We start from the raw sequence: 25,619 nt of genomic DNA, 5'->3' as shown, positions 1-25,619 counted from the left end.
AAGGAAAGAAGGAAAGGGAAAAGGAAGGAAAGGGAATGAAAGAAAGGAAAGGGAAGAGATAGAAAAGAGAGGGGGAAGGGGAAGGGAAGGAAAGAAAGGAAAGGGAAGGAAAGGGAAAGAGAAGGGAAAGGGAAGAGAAAGAAAAGAGAAGGGGAAGGGGAAAGGGGAAGGAAAGAAGGAAAGGGAAAAGGAAGGAAAGGGGAGGAAAGAAAGGAAAGAAAGGAAAGAGAGAAAGAAAAGAGAAGGGGAGAGAAAGGAAAGAAGGGGAAGGGAAAGGGAAGAGAAGAGAAGAAAAAAGGAAAGAAAAAAGACAGAAAGGACAGAAAGACCGAAAGAAAAGAAAACCACCGTCTTTTTTTTTCTTTTTTTCTTTTTAAAAAGATACGATTTTGTTTAGTCGCTAAGAGAGACGGTTTTCCGAAGACAGAGAAAACGCGCAAGTAGTCATTTTTTGACAGTTTGACTGAAAGACAGAGCTAATTTTATTCGGTTTAGTTTGCTCCAGCTGTTGTCAACCAACCGCCACACACCGGCCTCTTGTGATCGTTCAGGCGGCAGTATCTGTTGAATTTCTCCTTCAGATGCTGTCGGTACCGCTCTCTATTGCTGTAAAAGGACTCGTTGTTGGCCATGAAGGACTGGATCTCATCTTGCGAGATGAATATTTCTTCATCGGAAGTGCATTCGGACTCATCCTGAAAAAGCACAAAGGGAGAGAGACGAGAAATGCAAAAAACCCTCGACTTAAAGGCCGTTCGTTTAGGGGATGTTCGAACTTGCCAGGGGTGGGCAGCTGGGGGTTCGCAGGAGTTCGGAGAGCCCAGGGGTGGGATTCTACCAGTTCGCTAGAACCGGTTGTTAACATTCTAAGCAGTTCGGAGAACCGGTTGTTAGAGGAAATTACTGGCCTAATCCTGTAAGGAAGGCAGGAAGGAAACATTCTGGGGTTGCTTACAGAAACTGCCTCTCCGTTAACCCTTATTACATTCTTGGCAGGACTAGACTTCCTGTCTCAGGAACTTCTCTGGAGTTTTTTTCCCCTCCTTTGCTGGTACTTTGCTTGTGTGGAGGGACCATTCAAGTTACAATGGCACTGAAAAAAGTGACTTATGACCGTTTTCACATTTACGACTGTTGCAGCATCCCCACAGTCATGAGAGGCCAGGTGAGGAGATGCGTGCCTCGATGTGAGTGATATTGAGTTGGCCACGCCCAGCCAATAACATGACCACCAAGCCATGTCCACCCAGTCACATGACCACCAAACCATGCCCACCACCTAAGCCACGCCCACAGAACCGGTTGTTAAAAAATGTGAATCCCACCCCTGGGAGAGCCCCTAACTAAGATTCTGTGCAGTTCAGAGAACCCCCCAATCCCACTCCTGGCAGCTTCCCACCCACCCCTCTCCTCCCAGGAGTCCCCACGTGGGCCGTTTTGGATGCAGGTAAGGGCAGGGTGCACGCAGTGGCTCAGGGAGGGCGAAAAACATGCCACGATGAAGTTCGGGAAGCCTGGAAATGGGCCCGTGTCCGGCTTCCAGAGAGCCTCCGGAGCCCGGGGGGAGGCAGTTTTCACCCTCCCGGAGGCTGAGGAAAGCCTCCGGAGCCCGGGGAGGGCAAAAACACCCCCCTTCGCCATGGTGTAGGAGGCCAACTAGGCCACGCCCACCCAGCAACTGGGCAGAAAACCCATGGCTAAAATTTTTGAAGCCCACCCCTGACGATTGTCCTGAAAAAGGTTAAGTGTTTCACACTTACGACTGTTTGCAGCATCCCTATGGTGAACTGATCAAAGCCCAGTTTTAACATTCCGGGGGGTGTGTGTGTGTGTGTGTGAAGTGAATGTAACCGTTGTTAAATGAACCCTTTTTAACCACTGGGTTACTTGCAGGATGGTGATAGCAATTGCATTGAAGACTTATATACCGCTTCACAGTGCTTTACAGCCCTCTGTAAGTGGTTTATAGAGTCAGCCTCTGGCTCCCAACAATCTGGGTCCTCGTTTTACCCAACCTTGGAAAGATGGAAGGCTGAGTCAACCTCGAGACGGTCAGGATCGAACCTGGCAGTGGCCAGAGTTAGTTTGCAATAGCAATAGCACTTAGACTTATATACTGCTTCACAGTGCTTTACAGTCCTCTCTCAGTGGTTTTGCCCCCAACAATCTGAGGGCTCATTTTACCGACCTCAAAAAGATGGAAGATTGAGTCAACCTTGGATCAGGTCAGGATCGAACTCCTGGCAGTGGACAGAGTTAGCCTGCCGTAGCAATAGCACTTAAGACTCATATACCGCTTCACAGTGCTTTACAGCCCTCTGTTTACAGAGTCAGCATCTCGCCCCCAACAATCTGGGTCCTCATTCCATCGGAAGGATGGAAGGCCGAGCCAACCTCGAGACAGACAGGATCGAACTGCTGGCAGTTGGCAGAGGTAGCCTGCAATACTGCATTCTAACCACTGTGCCATCAAGGTTCTTAGCAGAAGTAAATTCTGGTGTCTGGCATTTAAAAAAATGATGAAAATTGTGGTCACAAGACGTGGGATACTGCAAACAGTCTTAAGCACCCAAATATGATCACATGATCGTGGGGGTGTGAGCGCCACTGGAACTTTGAGCCTGGGTCCTAAGCTCTGGGAAAGTCTGTTGTAATGTCCAAAAGTTGCAAAGCAACCACTGTTAAATCAAGAATGTCCTCTTCGAGGTAGTTCACTAAATCGAGAATGTCCTCCTTGTGGGACAGTTATCTTTGGACTTAATTGCTTATGATGTATTCAGTCCAGAGTCACAAACTGTGAGTGATGTGGGAAGAGAGCCGTGTTAGTCTACAATGGCAAAAATAAATAAATAAGTAAATAAACAAACAAACAAACATCAGGAGCCTGGTAGCATCTTCTCTGACTAACACATTGTATTAAAAGACAGAAGCTTTTTGTAAGCTGCAGCTTAGATTATCAGATACCACGAGGGGTTAGACTGAGACGGATACAGCATTTAAATCGGATGGCTGAAGGAACGAATAAATAAATGGCATCAATCAATAAGAGAAATAAATAAAGTGAAATAAATAAATGGCAAAGATGATTAGGGGGCTGGAGGCTAAAACATTATGAAGAATTTCAGGAATTGGGTATGTCTAGTTTCATGAAAAGAAGGACTGAGGGTGACATGATAAGCAGTCTCCCAATATCTGAGGGGCTGCCCCAAAGAAGAGGGGGTTAATCTATTATCCAAAGCAGCAGAAGGCAGAATAAGAAGCAACGGATGGAAACTAATCAAGAAGAGAAGCAACCTAGAAATAAGAAGAGATTTCCTAATGGTGAGAACAATTAATCAGTGGAACGATTTGCTTCCAGAAGTTGTGAATGCTCCAACACTGGAGATTGGACAACGATTTGTGTAACATGGTACAGGATTTCCTGCTCGAGCAGGAGGCTGGGCTAGATGACCTCCAAGGTCCCTCCCAACTCTGTTATTCTATGGTAAGAGTAAGTGAATGAATACAACAAATAAGTGAATAAATGATAAGGAAATATATAAGGAAATGAATGAACAAATGGGTAAGTGAGTAAGTGAATGAGTAAGTAAATGAATGAATAAACGGGTGAGTGAATGAATAATTGAATAAACAAATGAATAAGTGAATAAATGAATAAAAGTATGAACAAATGGGTAAGTAAATGAATGGATATATGAATTCATGAATCTCTCACTTTCCCCAATCTTACCTGAGCTAATACCAATTAATTCTCCTGATCATGAGCTCCAACACCAGCCTGGTCCATTTTAACCAAGGCTGCTTTCTCACTCCTCTCTCTTAGCAAAAGCAGACTGCAAGGCCAACTCATTCTTAAATGTCCCAAAGATGTTTTTTTTCAAAAGGCAGCTGGACTTTGTTTTTCCTGGAAGATGTTTTGCTTCTCATCCAAGAGGCTTCTTCAGTTCGGACTGAATGGTGGAGGATGGTTTTTTTCCTGAGTGGATAGCTTTCTCTCAACAGAGAATCAGAATAGAGATGGAAGGGACCTTGGAGGTCTTCTAGTCCAGCCCCCTGCTCAAGCAGGAGATCCCTAACCACTTCAGACAAGTGACTGTCCAGTCTCCTCTTAAAAATCTCCAGGGACGGAGCACCCACAACTTCTAGTGGCAAGCTGTTCCACTGGTTAATTGTCCTCACAATTAGGAAGTTTCTCCTTAATTCCAGGTTGCCTCTCTCCTTGATTAGTTGCCTAACATTGTTTCTTCTCTCTGATGCTTTGAAAAAATAAATTGACGGATACGACGCCACCTCTCTCCTGCTTACAACACCGTCCTTTCAGCAGCTCCAAAAAGGCTCCACACCCATTCGCACTCTGATTCAGGTGACCCTGAGGGCACAGATAAAACCTCCAAGTGGCCTCAATGATCCTCAGAGAGAGTGCAAACGACCAGATGAGCGCAAAGGAGTATACATCCTCCCATCCTCCATCATTCGGTACAGAACTGAAGAAGCTTCTTGGATGAGAAGCGAAACCTCTTCAAGCACAAAAGCAAAGCCAACCCAGTTGCCCCTTGAGGGAAAAAAAAAAAAGCACCTTTGGGGGGGGACAACCGTGGCCCGGATGACGGAGAATCTCCACAGGCGTATGGATGTCCTTTGGGACTTACCAGGAGTTCCACCAAACTCTTTGTGCCCTTCCCTGATTCGGGAGCAGGGGATGCCTCTGAAGATTCCGCACACAACAAGGCTGTTTTCCTGTGCTCCAGCCAAGGTACCGTTGCGGGCCCAGCTTTTTCTATGCGACAACAGATTTCGGCACGGGGGTCTTTGGTCTTGTCTCGGTGGTAGTCTGTGTGCGTGGCAGTCACCGGACCCTCTCGGTTACTGGTCTCCACCAGGCAGCTACTCAGCTTTTGGATCTGGAGGCAGGGGGAAAAAAATAGCCACAGCGCTTAGACTTATAGGCCGCTTCACAGTGCTTTACATCCCTCGCTGAGTGGTTTACAGAGTCAGCCTATTGTCCTCCAACAATCTGGGTCCTCATTTGATCGACCTTGGAAGGATGGAAGGCTGAGACAGGATCGAACTCCTGGCAGTGGGCAGAGGTAATCTGCAATAGCACTAGCAAGAACACGCAGACTTATATACCGCTTCACAGTTCTTTAAAGCCCTCTCTGAGCGGTTTACAGAGTCAGGGTCTGGCCCCTTACAATCTGGATCCTCATTTTACCCACCTTGGAAGGATAGAAGGCTGAGTCAACCTTGAACCGGTCAAGATCGAACTCCTGACAGTGAGCACAGTTTGCCTGCAATAGCAATAGCACTTAGACTTATAGGCCGCTTCACAGTGCTTTACATCCCTCGCTGAGTGGTTTACAGAGTCAGCCTATTGACCCCAACAATCTGGGTCCTCATTTTATCGACCTTGGAAGGATGGAAGGCTGAGACAGGATTGAACTCCTGGCAGTGGGCAAAGTTAATCTGCAATAGCACTACCACTTAGAGTTATATACCGCTTCATAGTCTTTAAAGCCCCTCTCTGAACGGTTTTCAGAGTCAGAATCTTGCTCCTAACAATCTGGATCCTCATTTTACCCACCTTGGAAGGATGGAAGGCTGAGTCAACCTTGAGCCGGTCAGGAATGAACACCTGGCAGTGGGCAGAGGTTAGTTTGCAATAGCAATAGTGCTAAGACTTATATACTGCTTCACGGTGCTTTACAGCCCTCTCTAAGCGGTTTTACAGAGTCAGCATATAGCCATTTATTGTCCCCTTTTTGACGTCTAATCACTGACTGGCTCATTGGACATTCCCACTCACTCTTGGGGGGGGTGTGTCTATACTGACCACTTTGTGAAAGCCTGGTTTAGACCACTCTCTCTTAGACCGAGAGAGCTAGGATTTATCTGTTTTGTGGAGCTGGGCTGAAATCCACCTGGCAGTTTTGCAAATCTCCTTCCTGGTGGTTTCTTTTTTTAACCTTACTCTCAAGGGCCTTAAGAGTTTATTTTGCATTTCCCCAGGTAGGGTTTGTTGAGCTGTCCTTGTTATTCAGGGGACAAATGATGGGGACAACAAATTTTGTCAGCTTTCTTTCAATCCCTCTGAAGTTTGCCCGCCTACCCTCATTTTCCAACTTGCTCAAGTCCTGGGAAGGGTGTCATTTGTCTATTTAGATCTATTTATATGGTTGCACAACTCAGATGTAACTTTAGTTGGGAATAAAAAGGAATCATCAAATCAAATGAAAAAGACAACAATGCTAACACGTCGTATTAAAACCAACAGACCATAGTCAGAACTCAAAATTGAAACTAATCCCTCAGAACTAATCAAATCAGAACTAATCAATCAGAAACCAGAACTAATCAAATCAGAACTAATCAATCAGAAACCAGAACTAATCAAATCAGAATAACCAATAAGAAACCAGAACTAAACCAGAACTAATTAAATCAGAATAATAAATCAAAAACCACAATTAATCAGTCAGAAATCTGAACTAATCAAGTAGAAATCAGAGCTAATCAAATTGGAATAATCAGCCAGAAATCAGAGCTAATCAAATCAGAATAATCAGAAATCCTCCTCAATCAGAACTATTCAAATCAGAACTAATCAATCAGAAACCAGAACTAATCAATCAGAAACCAGAACTAATCAAATCAGAATAATCAAAAAAATCAGAACTAATCAACTAGAAACCAGAACTAATCAATCAGAAACCAGAACTAATCAAATCAGAATAATCAAAAAAATCAGAACTAATCAACTAGAAATCAGAACTAATCAAATCACAATCGATCAGAAATCAGAACTCATCAAATCAGAATAATCAAAAAAATCAGAGCTAATCAACTAGAAATCAGAACTAATCAAATCACAATCGATCAGAAATCAGAACTCATCAAATCAGAATAATCAAATAAACCGGAACTAATCAAAAAGAACTAATCCATCAGAAATCAGAACTAAACAAACCGGAACAATCAACTGGAAATCAGAACTATTCAAATCAGAATAATCAGAAATCAGAACCAATCAGTCAGAAACCAGAACTAATCAAATCAGAATCCAATAAGCCAGAACTAATCAATCACAACTAATCCATCAGAAATCGGAACTAAACAAACCAGAACAATCAATTAGAAATCAGAAATGATCAAATCAGAACAATCCATCAGAAATCAGAACCAATCAATCAGAAATCAGAACTAATCAAATCACAACTTAATCAATCAGAAATCACAACTCATCCATCAGAACTAAAATACTCTACAACTCATCAACTGAGTACCCACTCATCCTGATGCAAGCTTTGGGGGACACATCCATGTTTTGTTTTCTTGGCGGGGGGGGCACTATCATTACAAATCCACCCCTCCTGAGTCCCACCAGATGGCACAGTTTTGGGGAAGGGACCCAGAGTCTGTCCTCCCTATTGGGATATATGCAGGGATGGGCTGCTACGGGTTTGCCCTGATTCGGGCGAACCCGTAGCTAACCGTTAGCTAAATTTATGGCAGGTTCAGCGGACCGGCAAATCCCACTCCTGGATGGCCCCTCCCACCCTACCCCTCCCCTCCCCGGAGTCCCGACGCGGATGCCAGGTAAGTGTAGGGCCCGCATAGATGCTCGGGGAGGGCGAAAAATGGGCCTCCCGGAAGTTAGAGAAGGCCGGAAATGGGCCCATTTCTGGCCTCCCAGAGGCTTGAGGAAGGCTTCTACAGGCTTTGTAGGCCGAAAACTAGCCCCGTTTCCTCACTTCCTGTTTTTCTGAAAATACAGAAAGTGACAAAACGGGGCTAGTTTTCGGCCTGCAAAGCCTGCAGAAGCCTTCCTCAAGCCTCTGGGAGGCCGAAAAAGGCCTCAAACTGGCCAAAAATCAGCTGTGAGGTGCAGTGCAGGTAAGGGGGCGGTGAGGGTGGGGTGGGGGGATTGAATGCGCATGCATAGGGGGCGTGGGGGGCACGCATTGATTTCTGGGTGCTGGCACATGAGCACGAGCGTGCAAGCGCGCATACAATTTTTGGCACAGAAACCCAAAAAAGTTAGCCACCACCATTTTCGCCCTCCCAGAGACTCGAGGGAAGCCTACAGAGCCCAGGGAGGGCAAAAAGCACCCCCACTCCCACCATGGTGCAGGAGGCTGACTAGGCCACGCCCCCCATGCCCACGCCCACCCAGCAACCAGGCAGAGAACCGGTTGCTAAAATCACTGAAGCCCACCCCTGGGCATATGGGATGCATCAACTCCCCCAGGAGGATTTCCCTTGGAATTGATGAATCCCCTTGGAGCTGCACTCGGCTCTGCCTCTTCAGGAAAGCTCGCGAAACTTGGGCTCTCCCAGCCAGGGCCATTAGCAAACCCGATAACCGTTCGACCGACCGTTTCCTTGTTATATTCTCCAAGGCCTTATTGTTACGTTTATCCCTCCCCCCCCGGTTCCCTTGGGGCTTTGCGAGGAGGCGTTTGAAAAGCCAACCCTCAGCTGCTTTGGACGTGAGGTGGCCTCCTTCCAAAATCAACTGAACCAGCCAACCGACCAATAAAATTTGCAAATGGGATGACCTGATGATAGGCAGGACCTCAGCGCCCAAACCGTTTGGCAGCCTCGCTGCTGCTAAAATGCGAAGACGCTCGGCCTCCGCTCAAAACTGTACGGAGGTTCTGTTGGAAAGAAACACCCACAGCCTAAAGCAGTGAAGGCTTTTTTGTCGTCGCGTGCCCAAAGGCCACTATGCGCAGGCGTGCACACACGTGCCGGCACCCATAATGCAATGCACACGCGAACCCCTCCCGTACTCCCCCCCCCCCCTGCGCATGTGTCTCCCGTATGCGCCCTGACCTCCCGCACGCATGCGCGCAGATATCCAAAAATGAGCCGGCTGGCGGGAGGTGCGCGCACATGTGCAATGGAACTGAGCTGGGGTGACGGCTCACATGCCTGCAGAGATGGCTCTGCGGGCTACTCTCGGCACACGTGCCATAGGTTCACCATCACGGACCTAAAGGATACCAGAGCCAGAACTAAATCTTTCACCAAAATGCAAAGAGTATGGGAAAAAAACAAAACAACGCCAAACTTTCTCACAATGCACAAATTTTAACCATACACTGCAGGTACTCCTCAAGTTACGACCACAATTGAGCCGCTGCTAAGTGGGACAGTCGATAAGTGACTTTTGCTCCATTTTACGACCTTTCTTGCAATAGTTCTTAAGGGAATCACTGCAATTGATCAGTTAGCAACCTGCTGGTTTAAATTAACCGGGTTTCCTCACTGACTTTGCTTGTCAAAGATTGCAAAAAGGGATCACATGACCCCGGGACATAGCAAAGGTCATAGGTATGAACCAGTGGCCAAGCCTCTGAATTTTGATCACATGATCAAAATTTCTCAGGGACACCGCAAAGGTTGTAACTGTGAAAAAGGGTCATTAAGTCACTTTTTTCACTGCTGTTGTAACTTTGAATGAACGGTCACTAAATGAACTGTTGTAAGTCAAGGACTACATGTACATACACCTACCCTACGCCTTCTTTCCCTGATACCCCTCCCCCAATTTTCTTTTTCCTCTGCCTCCCTGAGTTTGCATGCCTGGATTCCGTGCCATTTCCCTGGGCTTGCTGAGTTTGCACCGCATTGCAAGTTTCCCCCTCTTCCAACAAAGGTGCAATCTTCTCTGTACAGGTAGCCCTCGACTTACAACAGCCCGTTTAGTGACCGTTCAAAGTTACAACGGCTCTGGAAAAAAAAAAAAGTGACTCAGGGCCATTTTTTCACACTTATGGCCGGGGTGGGATTCTATCGGTTCGGACCAGTTTGGGTGAACCGGTAGTTCCAGTGACCATTTGTCTCACTTAACAACAGAAAATTTGGGCTCAATTGTGGCCATAAGGCAAGGACTGCCTGTACCTGTACCTATGACAGCCTTTCTCAACCTTAGCAACCTGAAGAGGTGTGGGATTCAATTCTGGAATGGGGAATCCTAGGAGTTGAAGTCCACCCGCCTTCAGCTGGCCAAGACTGAGAGGCTCTGCCTTGCGTTTGGGTTTTGTTCAATTCAGAATGACTCCTGCTCATTTCCACCGAGATCCGAACACAAAAGAGACATTCCTCTCCTCCATTTAGCCACACCTCTATGCAACGGCCGCTTGATTCATAAACTCAGAGCATTAATTTATAGCTAACCCGGTTCCTCATTAACCGGCCTCATTGTCTCCTTTTAAAAAAATAATAATCCTGCTAACAATGTTGGACAGCTTCTCTCTAACAATGATGCTGAATTCCCAGCCGTGTAATCTGCTGCCCTCAGATGGGTAGGGGGCCATGGGAACAACAGGCACCCGGGAGGAAAAGAGATCGAGGGGGAGCCTTGGCCGACATCCAAGCTAACCCTGAGCACGCAAGCAAAAAAAGAAAAAAAAAGAAAACCAAAAACCCTGACCCTAAAATGCCCCCACTTACGTGCTCGGCTTCGCACTTCTTGTTTTTCTTCTTCTTCTTCTTGTTTTTGCCTTTCATGTTAGTATCTTCCGAATTCGCCCAGCATTCCACGCAACTGTCCCCATCCTCTTCTTTGTCTTCGCAACGGTGAATGCACGGATCATCCACTGGCGAGAAAGAGAGGAAGAAAAAAAGGGGCTTGAGCAGGGGCGGCTGGGAGGAGACCCTCCTGGAAGCCAGGCCTTCCACCCAAACTGTGCTCCGATGTCCCGAGACCAAATGGGGAATTAGCATGGACTCATTAAGGGAAAGGTTCCCCTCGCGCCTGTGTGCTACTCGTTTCCAGCTCTAGGGGGCGGTGTGTTCCTCTCCGTGACAAAGCCGAAGAGCCAGCGCTGTCCGAAGACGTCTCCGTGGTCATGTGGCCGGCATGACTAAAGGCCCGAAGGCGCGTGGAACGCTGTTCTCTTCTCACAAAAGTGGTCCCTATATTTCTACTTGCATTTTTCACATGCTTTCCAACTGCTAGGTTGGACAAGTAATGGGAGCTCACTCCGTTACACAGCGCTAAGGATTCAAACCGCCAAACCGCCAAAATTTCTGATCAACAAGCTCAGTGTCTTAGCCAATCCCCATAATTTACGTAATGGACTCATTTTGTAAACACAAATGGGCAAGGTTTCACCTCCCGTGAATGCCTTTGAGCCTTAATCTTTCCTAGGTGACTACTAACTAATAACATATAACATATGTTAAACATATGAAGAATGTCCCAAAGGTGCCTTTTTTTCCCAAGAGGCAACTGCATTTTTTGGGTTTTCTTGGAAGACGTTTTGCTTCTCATCCAAGAAGCTTCTTCAGCTCTGACTGGATTGTGGGGAATGGAAAGATTTATATTCCTTGCAGACAGCTGTTTTCTTGTATAAGAAGCGAAACACCTTCAAAAAAAACCAGAAAGTCCAGTTGCCTCTTGAAAAAAGCAACTTTGGGACAACCATAATCTGGAGGACATATTTCTATAGTCATATGAAGAACGGTTACAGGAATCGGGCATGGCCAGGCTACAGAAAAGAAGGACTAGGAACATGAAAGCAGTAAGCAAACTATTTGAGGGGCTGCCACAAAGAGGAATTTATTCTCCAAAACACTACAAGGCAAGACAAGAAACAATGGATGGAAACTAATCAAGGAGAGAAGCAACCTGGGATTAAGGAGAAACTTCCTAACAGTGAGGACAATTAACCAGTGGAACAGCTTGCCACTAGAAGTTGTACGGGCTTCATCCCTGGAGATTTTAAGACTCATCCTGCCCCAAGGGGGCCTCTTTCTGAATATTCTCTGATCTTTCTGGGATTTATTTGTTTTATTTATATCCCATTTTTATTATTTTTATAAACAACACAAAATGTTTTATAAACAATCTTAATAATGCTTCCTCCTCTCCTTTTCCATATAACGAGCACCTATGATTGAGAGTGATTGGCCCAAAGTCACCTAGCCGGCTTTCATGCCTAAGGCGGGACTAGAACTCACAGTCTCCTGGTGATTGGCCAAAATCACCCAGCTGGCTTTCATGGCTAAGGCGGGACTAGAACTCACAGTCTCCCGGTGATTGGCCCAAAGTCACCCAGCTGGCTTTCATGGCTAAGGCGGGACTAGAACTCTCAGTCTCCTGGTGATTGGCCCAAAGTCACCCAGCTGGCTTTCATGGCTAAGGCGGGACTAGAACTCACAGTCTCCCAGTGATTGGCCCAAAGTCACCCAGCTGGCTTTCATGGCTAAGGCGGGACTAGAACTCTCAGTCTCCCAGGTGATTGGCCCAAAGTCATCCAGCTGGCTTTCATGGCTAAGGCGGGACTAGAACTCACTGTCTCCAGGTGATTGGCCCATAGTCACCCAGCTGGCTTTGCATCAGCCTAAATCTAACTCACTATACAGCCCCTTGTCTTCCTTTATGAGAAGAACTTAACTCTACCTAAAAACTTATAATTTTAGCATTTCCACTGAAACAAAAAATGTGGCCAGGCTAAGTAGGTCAAGAAGGGGGAATAAGGGCTGATCAATTCACTAGATCAGGGGTCTTCAAACTTGGCAACTTTAAGACTCGTGGACTTCAATTCCCAGAATTCCCCAGCCAGGCTGGCTAGGAATTCTGGGACTTGAAGTCCACAAGTCTTAAAGTGGCCAAGTTTGGAGATCCCTGAACTAGATTGATACAGCAACCACATCATGGTCACCTTTAAGGGGTTAAACATTCCCAGAAAACATTTTCTTTTTCTGATGGGCCTTTTAAGTCAGTCTTGACTTCTGGAAGATACTCCCAAAGGGGGTAGGGGGGGAAACCCAGGAAAAAAAAGAAACTGCACAAACCTTTTATAGCATTCCTACCATTTTCATCGTGGTTGCAAATCCCTTCGGTGCAAGCGATGTCCGATCCCTCCCGTGAGCCAGTTTCGCTGCCTTCCATGCTGGAAGAATAGCCGCAATCGCTGCCATTACAGTGAGCGGATAAACCTGGAAGAGATGTTAAGCGCGGTTCAGACAAAGGGCCGAAGAAACAGGCTGGTCTGGTGGGGAAAAAAAAGAACCCGCCGGATTGGAAATCCACTAACGCAGGGGCCCACAACCTCCAGTCCGTGGACCAAGCACCAGTCTGTGGCATGCCAGAAACTGGGCCACGCAAACAAAGGAAGACCCCCCTCCGCAGAATGCAGCCGGCACGTGAAGCCACGCCCCTTCCAGTCCGTGGAAATTACCTCCCTCCACGGAACCGGTCCCTGGTGCCCAAAAGGCGAGGGGCCGCTACCCTAACATATACAATTTTAAATTTTACAACGGTTAAAGCGGTAAGAAGATAAGCATGTTTTTGAAAGATCTACTTTGGCCATCACTGTGTATGTTTCATGTATGTTTATTTATTTGGGTTTATTTATGTGTATCCTGCCTTTTATTATTTTTTAGAAGTAAAAGTGGCAAGGTCATAAAAGTGGCAAGGTCATCCAACTGGTCTTTGATTGGCCCAGAGTCCTTAATGTAGAGGGACTAGAACTCACAGTCTCCTGGTGATTGGCCCAGAGTCACCCAGCCAGCTCTCATGTGTAAGGCAGGACTAGAACTCACAGTCTCCTGGTGATTGGCCCAGAGTCACCCAGCCAGCTCTCATGTGTAAGGCAGGACTAGAACTCACAGTCTCCTGGTGATTGGCCCAGAGTCACCCAGCCAGCTCTCATGTGTAAGGCAGGACTAGAACTCACAGTCTCCTGGTGACAGGTCCAAAGTCACCTAGCCAGTTTTCATATCAAGGTGGCACTAGAACTCACAGTCTCCTCATGACTAGCCCAAAGTTACCCTGCTTCCTTTCATGGTGGGACTAGAACTCTCAGTCTCCTGGTTTCTAGCCTGGCACCTTATCCACTACCCCAAACTGCCTTGTGTGTGTGTGTGTAATGGTATGTCAACGTTCAGGAGTATCCACTGGCAGAAAAGTCTGCTGGATTTGTTTTGAATCTGCTGCATGTTCAATTGAACACACAAGTAAAATACCCATGGGGCCCCAATCTACATTGGCTTGAGTTCAACCCAATCCGGAGAACCACAGGTCCCATAATCCTGTTTTATCCTAATGGCAGCAGGGCTAGACTACACCCTCGCCCCAAATCCATTCTGCTCTCCCATAGCAGAGCCACAAGGAACTACAAAGCTTTCTTTTCAGTTTCTGATTCACTGCAGCTTGCACCAGCCAAGCACAATGCTTGGACAATCCGAGCTTTGATTAAAAAAAAAAAAAAAAACCCACTTAAGACTGTTCCAAACAAACCACAGTCAACATAAACCACAGCTGAGAATTCGGCCACAACGCTGAACTGCGGTGAATTGAAATTAAAAACAAAAGCGTCAACCTCTTCAAAGCTGTGAAATGGGAAGGAGCGAAAAGCCACAAAGGTTACTCTTATCTTTTCCTTTTATTTTTCTTGACTTGCCAGAAGCTCACGGGCTTCTTTCTTGAGGCACTTAGGTACAAAAAAGCACAAACATTATATACAATATTATGCAAGTGATCCTGGGGTCAGGATTCCGGCAGTTACCCCCATTTAAATCATGAGCCTCAAGCCAAATTTCCAATATTAAACAGGATTTATTGGGAGTTAACATGTCCGGCACTGCCTGGGTGTAGCCGATTCTGAGATACGTAATTCATTGTCACCCTTGACCCTGGTTTTCCCTCCACCCCTCCGGGTGTATCATAATTCCTATTCTCCCATGAAACACATCCATAGCCAAGAGTCATCAATCATGTTCTCCAGTTAGAGTTTTGCACAGCAGAAACTTCAGTCGCCTAGTTACAATCTCTGAAGAAAATATGAATGGAATGCACTTTCAATTCCAAACTGCTGCACTGCACTTTCAAACCGCTTCCTCCCCCTCTCTTTCTGTTGGCAACTATAAGACGGGCATGGAAAACGTTTTATGAATTGACACCTGGTTTAATGTCAAGTTGCTTGCATTCTAGCATTGATGCTGTTACCTAGCTGGATCATGAAATATCTGTAAGAAAACAACCAAGTTCAGAAAGCACCCAGGCCTCCCCAGTCCTTCCTGTTTCTCCTCCTCCTGTCTGCAATCCCCACTCCACCGATAGCACTGATGATGTTAGCTAATCGGGTCATGAAACGTCTGCAAGAAAACAACCAAGCTCAGAAAGCACCCAGCCCGCCCTCCACAGTCCTTCCTGCTCCTTTTCCTCCCATCTGCAATCCCCACTCCCTTGTAGCACTGATGATATTACCTAGTTGGGGAATGAATCGTCTGCAAGAAGACAACAAAGTTCAGGGACCACCAAAGACCCCATAGTAAACAATACCCCAAACAAGGAACGACCAATTTCAAACAAACAATCAGGAAACAACAGCCTATTTAGGAACCACCAAGAATGCGCCCACCAACACTGATCGGACCAGCCACTTATATATAAACAGAGTGCAAACCCCAGTCCCTTCTAGCACTGACGATGTTACCTAGTTGGGTCATGAGACGTCTGCACGAAAACCACCAAACTCAGAGAGCACCACGGATCCCACATAAACAGCCCAATTTGGTTATTTAACCAGAACTCAAAGCAACCTCCGCCAAGAGCTGGCACGACCTACCTTTCTTTATTTTAGGGGAGCGCAGTAAAGCGCCACTGGTGGGACAAGTGCAGGAAGCATTCGCATTGGTCACAATGACCTCGACGCGGCTGCTCCGCTCTTCCGGGCTGCCACAGGCTGTGCAGCTGGTCTCCAAGAAATTTTCCTTCAAAGAGACAGAAAAGGAACGTGAACGCCACACGCCCTGCTCGCGGGCGCAAGCAGGTGGCTGTTGTGGCCCGCCAGCGGAGCTGGTGGCAGACTTGGACAGTGAGTCCAAGTAACCCCCCTGAGATCAAACATGACCCTGATGCAACCCTCAATGAAATGGAGTTTGACACCCTTGCGTCAAAGGAATGGTTGTAAGCAGAGGTAGCATTCAGCCAGTTCTGACCAGTTCTGGAGAACTGGTAGCGGAAATTTTGAGTAGTTCAGAGAACCGGCCAATACCACCTCTGACTGGCCCTGTCCCCCATCTATTCTCTGCCTCCCATTGAGTCCCAGCTGATCGACTGGGTCTTCTTTGGTTGCCCTGCACAGGAGAACGGAGCTGGAAAGCAGGTTAGTGGGGTGGGGAGGGAAGGGGGATTTTGCAGTAACCTTCCCCTGACATGCCCACCAAGCCACGCCCACCAAGCCACGCCCACCGAACTGGTAGTAAAAAAAAATTGAATCCCACCAACGGTTGTAAGTCACGGGCCCCCTGCATCTCCATCCCGCCACCTTGTTGCCCCCAGCTTCCCATTCAAGGAGAAGACAACTTAAGGAAGTCCCACCTCTTCCTCCCACTTCAAAAACCAGGCAGCAATCCATCCGCGCAGGAGTTCGGCGCCCCTCACCTTTTCTTGGCTCCGCATGTCCTTCTCCTCCATCACTTGCAACGGAGCCGGGATCTCACAGACGCACTTATTTTTCCTCCGGTTCTTCCGTTTCTGGCGCTTCTTCTCCTGCTTGAGTTCCCGCACCCTCTCCTCTTCGGAGAACTCCTCGCACAGCTGCTCCAGCCGGCTGATGCCTTGCACCCTCTCCACCGCCATCTGCTTAGAAAAAGAGTGGATCAGGGGGGCAGGATCCAAGGTGACGTTTTGCTCCTTCCCTAAAACTACCGTCAACTCATAAAACATTTTGTATATATGTTTTATAGTTGACAACAGAAAGAAGGTGGGGGGGTTTCAAAGAGCAGACAACAGTGTGGAATCGAAAGTACATTCCATTCATATTTTCTTCAAAGACTGATTAGATGACTGAAGCTTCTGCCGTGCAAAAATCTAATTGGAGAGCATGATTGATGACTCTTGGCTATGGATTTTCCTTGGATGATGGGGGGAAAGCAGGATCAAGGGTGACAGTGAATTACGTATCGCAGAGTTGGCTACGCCCAGGTTAGTGCAGGACATAGAATGTTAACTTCAAATAAATCCTCTTTAGTTTTGGGAGTGTGGCTCGAGGCTCATGATTTAATTGGAGTAACTGCCGGAATCCTGACCCTAACCCTACAACGGGACCCTGTATCCTACCCTTACGGCATCCGGTTTCGGTCGCCACGATATAAAAACGATATTGAGACTTTGAAAGAGTGAAAGGACAGAATTGTTTTTACTAAGGATCACCTCAGAGGGCTATGACGAAGGGACAATATATTTAATATTACATGTTTTGACTGCAGCAAGAATTGTATACGTGCAGCAGAAGAATGAAAACACCCTGTTTAGAGGATGAAACGATAAGGAAGATACTAGACTGTGTGGAAATGGACAGACAAACACTAAAAATAAAAGATAAAGAAGATACAGAATACTATTTAACATGGAATAGGTTTTATCAATGGTTAGAAACACGAGGTAGAAGTTGGAAGACGAAAGAATCAGGTTAACTCTGCCCACTGCCAGGAGTTTGATCAACGTTCTGCTGCTCAAGGTTGACTCATCCTTCCATGGTCAGTAAAATGAGGACCCAGATTGTTTGGGGTAAAAATGAAAGTTTTACCAAAAATTATTTTTGTTGCTTTGGATGATGCCAATTAAATTTTTGGATCAAGAATGAAAGCAAATACAGAGGTTGCTGGAGGTGTATTGTAATGGAGGCAAGAGAGCAAGAATAAGTAAAGCATTATGGTATGAACCATTAAAGAAGGGTCGGCTGGGTCTTCCAAATGTTAGAAATTATTAGGTAGCTAATCAATTAAAGGTGGTCCCAGATATTATACCAGTAACTAGAGATTTAATATGGAGGGATATAGAGCAACCAGGATGATTAGAGCATCTAAAGAGACTAAAGCATATGAAGGAACTGGACTTGGCTAGTCTAGTGAAGAGAAGGACCAGGGGAGACATGATAGCGGTCTTCCAATATTTGAGAGGCTGCCACAGAGAGGAGGAAGGGGTCAAGCTATTTTCCAAAGCACCCAAAGGCCAGACAAGGAATAATGGATGGAAACTGAACAAGGAGAGATTTAACCTGGAAATAAGGAGAAACTTTCTGACAGTGAGAACAATCAACCAATGGAACAGCTTGAGACTTTCAAAAAGAGGTTGGACTCCCATCTATCAGTAATGGTGTAGGGTCTCCTGCTTGGGCAGGGGGTTGGACTAGATGACCTACAAGGTCCCTTCCAACTCTGATTATCTGTTATCTGAAAGAATTAAGGGAAATAGGTGAACCTGTAGTAACATATTGGTTTAAAGAGGATATTTTAAAAATTGCTAGGATTCAAAATTCCTTTTTGAAAAATTTGATAGAATTATGGAATAAATGGAGATATTCCCTAAGATTGAATTGAAAGAATGGATTAGTAAATTACAAGAAAAATCAGATATATAAATGGGAAGACTGGAAGAACAAGATAAAGAATATAACACAATTAAAGAACGTTTTATCAGATATTAAATTAAATTGGTTGAATTTGATACAATTAGAGAAATAAAAGGGGAAGAAGGGTTTGAGGAGAAAGATGGTTAACAAAATTTGAAATGATTATAAAAGAATGTGAGGTGAATGAAGAATATACAGGTAAAGGAAGAATTGGGAAAATATATAGAATATTAACTGAATTAGAAGAGCAGGCAAAAGGTTTAAAATTAATTTGGGAATCAGATTTAGGAGAAATAAATGATAATGATTGGAAAAATATTTGGAATAGAAGAGTATATAAGAGTATGTCAGTTAGAGTTAAGGAAAATGGATATAAAGTGATATGGAGGTAATACCTAACACCACATAAATTAAATCAAATAGATGGTAAATATACAAATATTTGTTGGAGGTGCAAGAAAGAGGTTGGAACATATAAGCATGTGTGGTGGGATTGTGATAGTGCACAACAAATATGGGACATGGTGTTTAGAGAAATTAATGCACTTTTGAATGTAAATTTAGATATGTCACTGAGAATTGTATTACTGTTATTGGTGGAAAAATGGGATATAAATGAAACAAAAAAGGAATTGATTGTAAATTTGGTAATGGCTGCTAGATTAGTGATGGCTATATATTGGGGACGAAATTGGGATATTCAAAGAAATGAGCGGTATAATGAAATTTGGAGTATGGCAATAAATGATAAATTAACAACAAAAATTAAATTTAAAAAAGGGATGATTAAAGCAAACAATTTTAATGAACTATGGGGTGGTGGTTATGAAATCAGTGTTGGTGGAAGGCAAAGGAAATAAACCTACTCAAGAATATATGTCGATATGAAAAGGATAAGGGCACAATTGGAATATATAGTAAATCTGTTAATTGTTATAGAAGAAGAATTATAAGGAAAAAAAATGGTCTCAGGCGGTGGGGTGCACTGTAATATTTTGTATTTTTTTCTTTTTTTTTCCTTTTGTATTTAAATGTATAGGTATTGTGTTTGTATTATCTGTATTTAAAATAAAAAATATTAATTAAAAAAAAGATGCTGACTCTGTAAACCGCTTAGAGAGGGCTGTAAAGCCCTGTGAAGCGGTATATAAGTCTGAAGTGCTACCGCTCTTGAAACCATCCCCACTTCCTGCCCCCTGCTGCTACCAGTCCAAGCCAGAAAGTTTGGACAGCCCTGTTCTAAGGGACATGGACAGACATCTCCCCCCACCCCTATTTAGGGATTTTGTCTTCACTGTGAGTTGTATTGTGTTTGGAGGGGGGTGGGTGCACGAAGGGAGGCTCAGCCAATGTCATCCTATACATGTTGTACTCTGACAATAAAGGTTACTGAATTGAATTCAATTTTGAATTTTGAATTGAATTTTGAATTGAATTCAATTCATCCCAGAATTCCACAGACCTCAGTGCTTTTCCTACTTCCTGCTTTTACCCCCTCCAGGTAAGCAAGGAAACCAGAGAGCTGCTACCTCAAAGCTTTTGCGTAAAGCATCGACTCCCAGGTAGAAAAGCATCTGCCAAGTCTGTTCCTCGGCCCGCAGCTTCTGCCAGATGCGGTGCAGCCGTTCATACAGGTGGATGCCCAAGCAGGTAAGGACCTCTTCCTGGGCAATGTCTATTGTCTTCGCGTGTCTTTCTCGTCTCCTGGAAAAAAACGAAAGGAAACAGGGAAACGTGGCAAGGTAAGTCCTTAGGCATTGGGCACTTCTCCTGTTGCAACTCCAACTTCTTATTAGGAGTTCTCAACACTGGTTTTTTTTTTGTAATCTGTATGTCCAGGTGGACTTCAAATTAGGACGGTTCATTTAAGGACGGTTCAAACTCACGATGGCCTCAACAACAACAACAACAACAAAAGCCACTTACGGCCCCGTCCTCGCGGTCGCCTCGCCCCCTGCAGTCAACATGATTGCAATTTGGGTGCTTGGCAACTGACTTGCCTTTACGACGGGGTGAACTGTGCTGGGATCGCACCACGACCGCGAGCTGCCAGCTTCCCAGCCGCAAAATCAATGGGGGAAGCTGGATTTGCTTAATGACCATGTGGGTCACTGAATGACCACAGGATTCGTTTGCTCGCTCGCTTGCATGCTTGCTTATTTATCTTTTTATTTTATTATTTTGTTTTATTTCATTTCATTATTCTATATGCAAAAGAAGGAACAGACATCCTGCGATCTCCGGAACTTAAAATTACATTTATTGTACTTCCTAAGCTTTTGTCAGCCTCTGCTGACATCGTCAGAGTATTAAGCTACCATTACAGAGATCTCTGCCTTTATATATCATTAATCAATTTAGCTAGCCCTGGCACGCATAATAGGCCCTTGGAAGGCGGAGGAGGTTGGAAGGGCCTATTACGCATGCAAGGGCTAAATTGGTTAATGATATATAAAGGCAGAGATCTCTGTAATGGTAGCTTAATACTCTGATGATGTCAGCAGAGGCTGACAAAAGCTTAGGAAGTAAATATAATTTTAGTTCCACAGATCGCAAGATGTCTCTCTCTCTCTCTCTCTCTCTCTCTCTCTCTCTCTCTCTCTCTATATCTCTCTATATATATATATATATCTATCTATCTATCTATCTATCTATCTATCTCCATCAAGGCTCAGATAATGTTTGACATCAGATAGTTATAAAATCGGATCCAATCCTCTGATGACTCACTTAATAATTGCATCGCTTAGTGACCAAAATTCCACCAATGCTCCAAGCCCCATCCTTTTCATGGATTTGGGCAGTGTTGGGGTATAGATATGAGGGAAAGGCCTCGGATCAGGGGTGGGCTGCTGGGGGTTCGGGAGAGCCTCTAGCTAAGATTCTGTGCAATTCGGAGAACCCCCAAATCCCACTCCTGGCTGGCCCCACCCACCCAGCCCCTCCCCTCCCCGGAGTCCCCACGTGGCCCGTTTTGAATGCGGGAAAGTGCAGGGCGCGTGTGGAGGCTCAGAGAGGGCGGAAAATGGGCCCATTTCCAGCTTCCAGAGAGCCTTTGGAGACCCGGGAGGCTATTTCCGCCCTCCCGGAAGCTCAAGGAAAGCCTTCCTTTTCAAAAGGAATCCATGCAAAAAACATTTGTTTACTCGAATGTCTTAATCCTTCAAAACATCTCAAAAACCATGATGGTGATGGGTTTGTTTGTTTTTTTATATGATGGAACCTTGTTTTCCCCTTTTAAATGGAAAAAACAGGACAGCAAACTTGCTTTAATAAACACATCTGCGACACCCCTCTGTGGCTTTGCTTGTTTATTTGACTTTTTAAATCCCATTTTTACTATTTGTATAAATAACTCAAGGTGGAAAATGTACATAATACTCTTTTCCTCCTCCTATTTTCCCCGCAACCACAACCTGGCTGTTTGTAGCAGAAGGGGATACTTCCTTAGAGCCAAGAGGAGGCTTCGCATGAGGGCCCAGATTGTTGGGGGCAATGTGTTGACTCTGTAAACCACTTAGAGAGGGGCTGTAAAACACCGTGAAGCGGTATATAAGTCTAAGTGCTATCGCTATGGCAGGCTAACCACTGCCAGTGGTTCAATCCTGACCAGCTCAAGGTTGACTCAGCCTTCCATCCTTCCGAGGTGGGTAAAATGAGGACCCAGATTGCTGGGAGCAAGAGGCTGACTCTGTAAACTGCTTAGAGAGGACTATAAAGTACTGTGAAGCGGTATATAAGTCTAAAGTGCTATTGCTATTTCAAACAGCTATTCAGAGGTTTCAATTTAAACAGAAACAGGCAGTTTAAAACTGAGGCAGCTCTCCAGATGTGATTCAACTGCATTTCCCAGCAGGCTCAGCTATAGAGAGAGAATGCTGGGAAACGTAGTCCAGTATCATGCCAGGGTACACCATGGATTCATGTACAGGTAATCCTCGGCTTATGAACACAATTAGCCCCAACATTTCCATTACTAAGCAAAAGACTGGTTAACTGAGTTTTGCCCCATTTAATGACCTTTTCTGCCACAGTTGTTAAGTGAATCACTGCAGATGTTAAATTAATAACATACTTAAGTGATGTTCAGGGGGGGAAAAAACACCAGAAGCAAACTTAGTATAATAAACTTAAGTTTAAAAGTTCCTAAAAGTTTCCCCTGGAAAACTCAAGTTATTATAATGCGTTGTAATGGCAGGCCACTAAGCAGGATGCCCGTAAAGAGGTCAGAAACGCTTGTAGAGGGGAAAATATTCCAACCTCAAATGCTGCCTTCTCATCCAGGGGTGAAATGGGCCATCAGAAGTATTCTGAAGTCAAAATGGCTTGTTGCCAAGCTGTAGGATGGTTCAGGTCAGGTTGGTGTGCGGTTTTGAGAGGTTGGAAATGTGTTGACCGAAAACATTCTGCGCCGTTTGGGAACCAGGATCAGAGATGGATTTATTGATTCTATCCTGCCTTTTGTTATTTTTATAAGTAACTCAAGGCCCCAAACATATCCAACACACCTTCCTGCTACTACTTTCCTCACAACAACCCTGTCAGGTGGGCTGGGCTGAGAATGACTGGCCCAAAGCCACCCAGCCGTCTTTCTTGCCTAAGGTGGGACTAGAACTCACTGTCTCCTGGCGATAGGCCCAAACCCACTCAGCTGTCTTTCCTGCCTAAGGTAGGACTAGAACTCACTGTCTCCTGGCGATAGGCCCAAACCCACTCAGCCGTCTTTCCTGCCTAAGGTAGGACTAGAACTCACTGTCTCCTGGCGATAGGCCCAAAGCCACCCAGCCGTCTTTCTTGCCTAAGGTAGGACTAGAACTCACTGTCTCCTGGCGATAGGCCCAAACCCACTCAGCCGTCTTTCCTGCCTAAGGTAGGACTAGAACTCACTGTCTCCTGGCGATAGGCCCAAACCCACTCAGCCGTCTTTCCTGCCTAAGGTAGGACTAGAACTCACTGTCTCCTGGCGATAGGCCCAAACCCACTCAGCCGTCTTTCCTGCCTAAGGCGGGACTAGAACTCACTGTCTCCTGGCGATAGGCCGAAACCCACTCAGCCGTCTTTCCTGCCTAAGGCGGGACTAGAACTCACTGTCTCCTGGCGATAGGCCCAAACCCATTCAGCCGTCTTTCCTGCCTAAGGCGGGACTAGAACTCACTGTCTCCTGATGATGTCCAAAGCCACCCATCCGTCTTTCCTGCCTAAGGTAGGACTAGAACTCACTGTCTCCTGGCGATAGGCCCAAACCCACTCAGCCGTCTTTCCTGCCTAAGGCGGGACTAGAACTCACTGTCTCCTGATGATGTCCAAAGCCACCCATCCGTCTTTCCTGCCTAAGGCGGGACTAGAACTCACTGTCTCCTGGCGATAGGCCCAAACCCACTCAGCCGTCTTTCCTGCCTAAGGCGGGACTAGAACTCACTGTCTCCTGATGATGTCCAAAGCCACCCATCCGTCTTTCCTGCCTAAGGCGGGACTAGAACTCACTGTCTCCTGGCGATAGGCCCAAACCCACTCAGCCGTCTTTCCTGCCTAAGGCGGGACTAGAACTCACTGTCTCCTGATGATGTCCAAAGCCACCCAGCCGTCTTTCCTGCCTAAGGTAGGACTAGAACTCACTGTCTCCTGGCGATAGGCCCAAACCCACTCAGCCATCTTTCCTGCCTAAGGCGGGACTAGAACTCACTGTCTCCTGATGATGTCCAAAGCCACCCATCCGTCTTTCCTGCCTAAGGACTAGAACTCACTGTCTCCTGGCGATAGGCCCAAACCCACTCAGCCGTCTTTCCTGCCTAAGGCGGGACTAGAACTCACTGTCTCCTGATGATGTCCAAAGCCACCCAGCCGTCTTTCCTGCCTAAGGTGGGACTAGAACTCACTGTCTCCTCGTGATAGGCCCCAAAATCACCCAGACAGTTTTCATGGTTCAGGCAGAACTAGAACTCATCTTCTCCTAGTGATTGGCATAAAGTCACCCAGCTGGTTTTCATGACTAAGGGTGGTCTTGAACTCAACAGTCTCCTGCTTTCTAGCCTGGTGCCTTAACCACTAAACAGGGTCTCTCAAACTGGACTGCAGGCCGATTGATAAAAGAGATTCCCCAAAGAATCCCTTATAACAGGGGTCCCCAACCTTTCCAGCTTGGGGGACTGGCCCAGCACAGGAAGGGGAGGTGTGAGTGGCAAGCACATGCATGCACACACAGTCCATTCGTGAGAGCGGCAAACACACGCGCAAAGCTCTGCTTTCACGCATGGAACTTCACACGTTAGTGGAGAGAGCTTACACTCGCACACGAAGCTCCACTTGCGCGAGTGGAGCTCCGCGAGCGGAATTCCGCATACGCGCTTGGCCGTTTCTCCCGTGGCCCGGTTTCGAACAGGCCGCAGCCCGGGGTTTGGGGACCCCTGCCTTATAAAAGCTGCTATTTGTAAAGGAAATTGTTTGGCTTGCGTGGCAAACCCACGTCCCAGCAGCGCTGAGCAAGCCCACTCAGAAGGCCCATGCGCCAACAAGCGCCAACAGCACGGCAGACCAAGAGAGAGGTGCGACAGTCCCGGGCACACAATGTATATCTTCGAGACAGAAATATACATTTTCTTTTGAGGGGGGAAAAAAAAAAAAAGGAAGCAAAAGCGCTAGAAAGCCCAGTCTAGCCAATTACATACTCGTACCCTCCTGCGAACTCGGGTTCGGCTCGGCCAAGGAGGTGGGCGATGAAGTCGGTCTCGCAGCAGACGTGGATGTGGTGCTCGTGAGGGCAGCAGCGCAGGCCCTCGTAAAGGGTGGCGCAGTAGCCTTTCTCCTTGCTGCAGTCCAGCTCGCCGATCAGGATGGTGTAAGCCCGCAAGACTTTGTTTTTGCAGTCGGTGCAAAACCTAGTTCAAAAAAAAAAAAAAAAAAGGGGGTGGGGAAGAATGTCAGGATTCCAGCAATCACCTTAATTAAATCATGATTCTTGAGGCAAACTTCAAAAAAATCCAAAGGATTCATTAGAGGCGACATACTGGCACTGCCCTGTATGAAGCCAACTCGCATACGTCATTTACAGTCCCCTGTGACCCTGTTTCCCCACTTCCCCCCCGAGCGTCTCATAAACCAGATTCTCCAATTGAGCACATTCACAGGCTGGGTGTCATCATTCACATTCTCCAATTAAATATATTCGCGGGCAAAATCTCTGGTATTTTAGTTACAGTCTTTTAAAGAGAAGAGTTGGAATGTACTTTCGCTTTCAACTGCTCTTCCAGA

At 46.0% G+C, this 25,619-nt stretch overlaps 1 protein-coding gene across 12 annotated transcripts in view; it reads right to left on the bottom strand.

Moving 5' to 3' along the window:
• Positions 1-248: 248 nt before the first annotated feature.
• Positions 249-25,619, bottom strand: part of GGNBP2 (gametogenetin binding protein 2) — a 69,173-nt gene continuing 43,802 nt past the window's right edge. For 4 of the 12 annotated variants that reach the window (XM_087956501.1, XM_087956521.1, XM_087956484.1 and 1 more), the window contains 8 exons: positions 25,037-25,246; positions 19,901-20,075; positions 16,400-16,597; positions 15,582-15,726; positions 12,823-12,948; positions 10,456-10,601; positions 4,650-4,901; positions 249-695 (listed from right to left, as the gene is read on the bottom strand). In XM_087956501.1, coding sequence (XP_087812627.1) covers positions 492-695; positions 4,650-4,901; positions 10,456-10,601; positions 12,823-12,948; positions 15,582-15,726; positions 16,400-16,597; positions 19,901-20,075; positions 25,037-25,246 — 1,456 coding nt within the window. In that variant the 3' untranslated portion in view covers positions 249-491. Of the gene's footprint in view, positions 696-4,649; positions 4,902-10,455; positions 10,602-12,804; positions 12,949-15,581; positions 15,727-16,399; positions 16,598-19,900; positions 20,076-25,036; positions 25,247-25,619 lie in introns of all 12 variants that reach the window. The other 8 variants (XM_087956465.1, XM_087956471.1, XM_087956449.1 and 5 more) reach the window with 3 other exon arrangements.

This window comes from Notechis scutatus, chromosome 1 (assembly GCF_049901735.1).
Source record: "Notechis scutatus isolate UNSWTSFEM ecotype Mainland chromosome 1, rNotScu1.2, whole genome shotgun sequence".
NCBI classification, from domain to species: Eukaryota; Metazoa; Chordata; class Lepidosauria; order Squamata; family Elapidae; genus Notechis; species Notechis scutatus.
The sequence above is the reverse complement of the archived record's forward strand: the minus strand, read 5'-3'. Positions and strand labels throughout refer to the sequence as shown.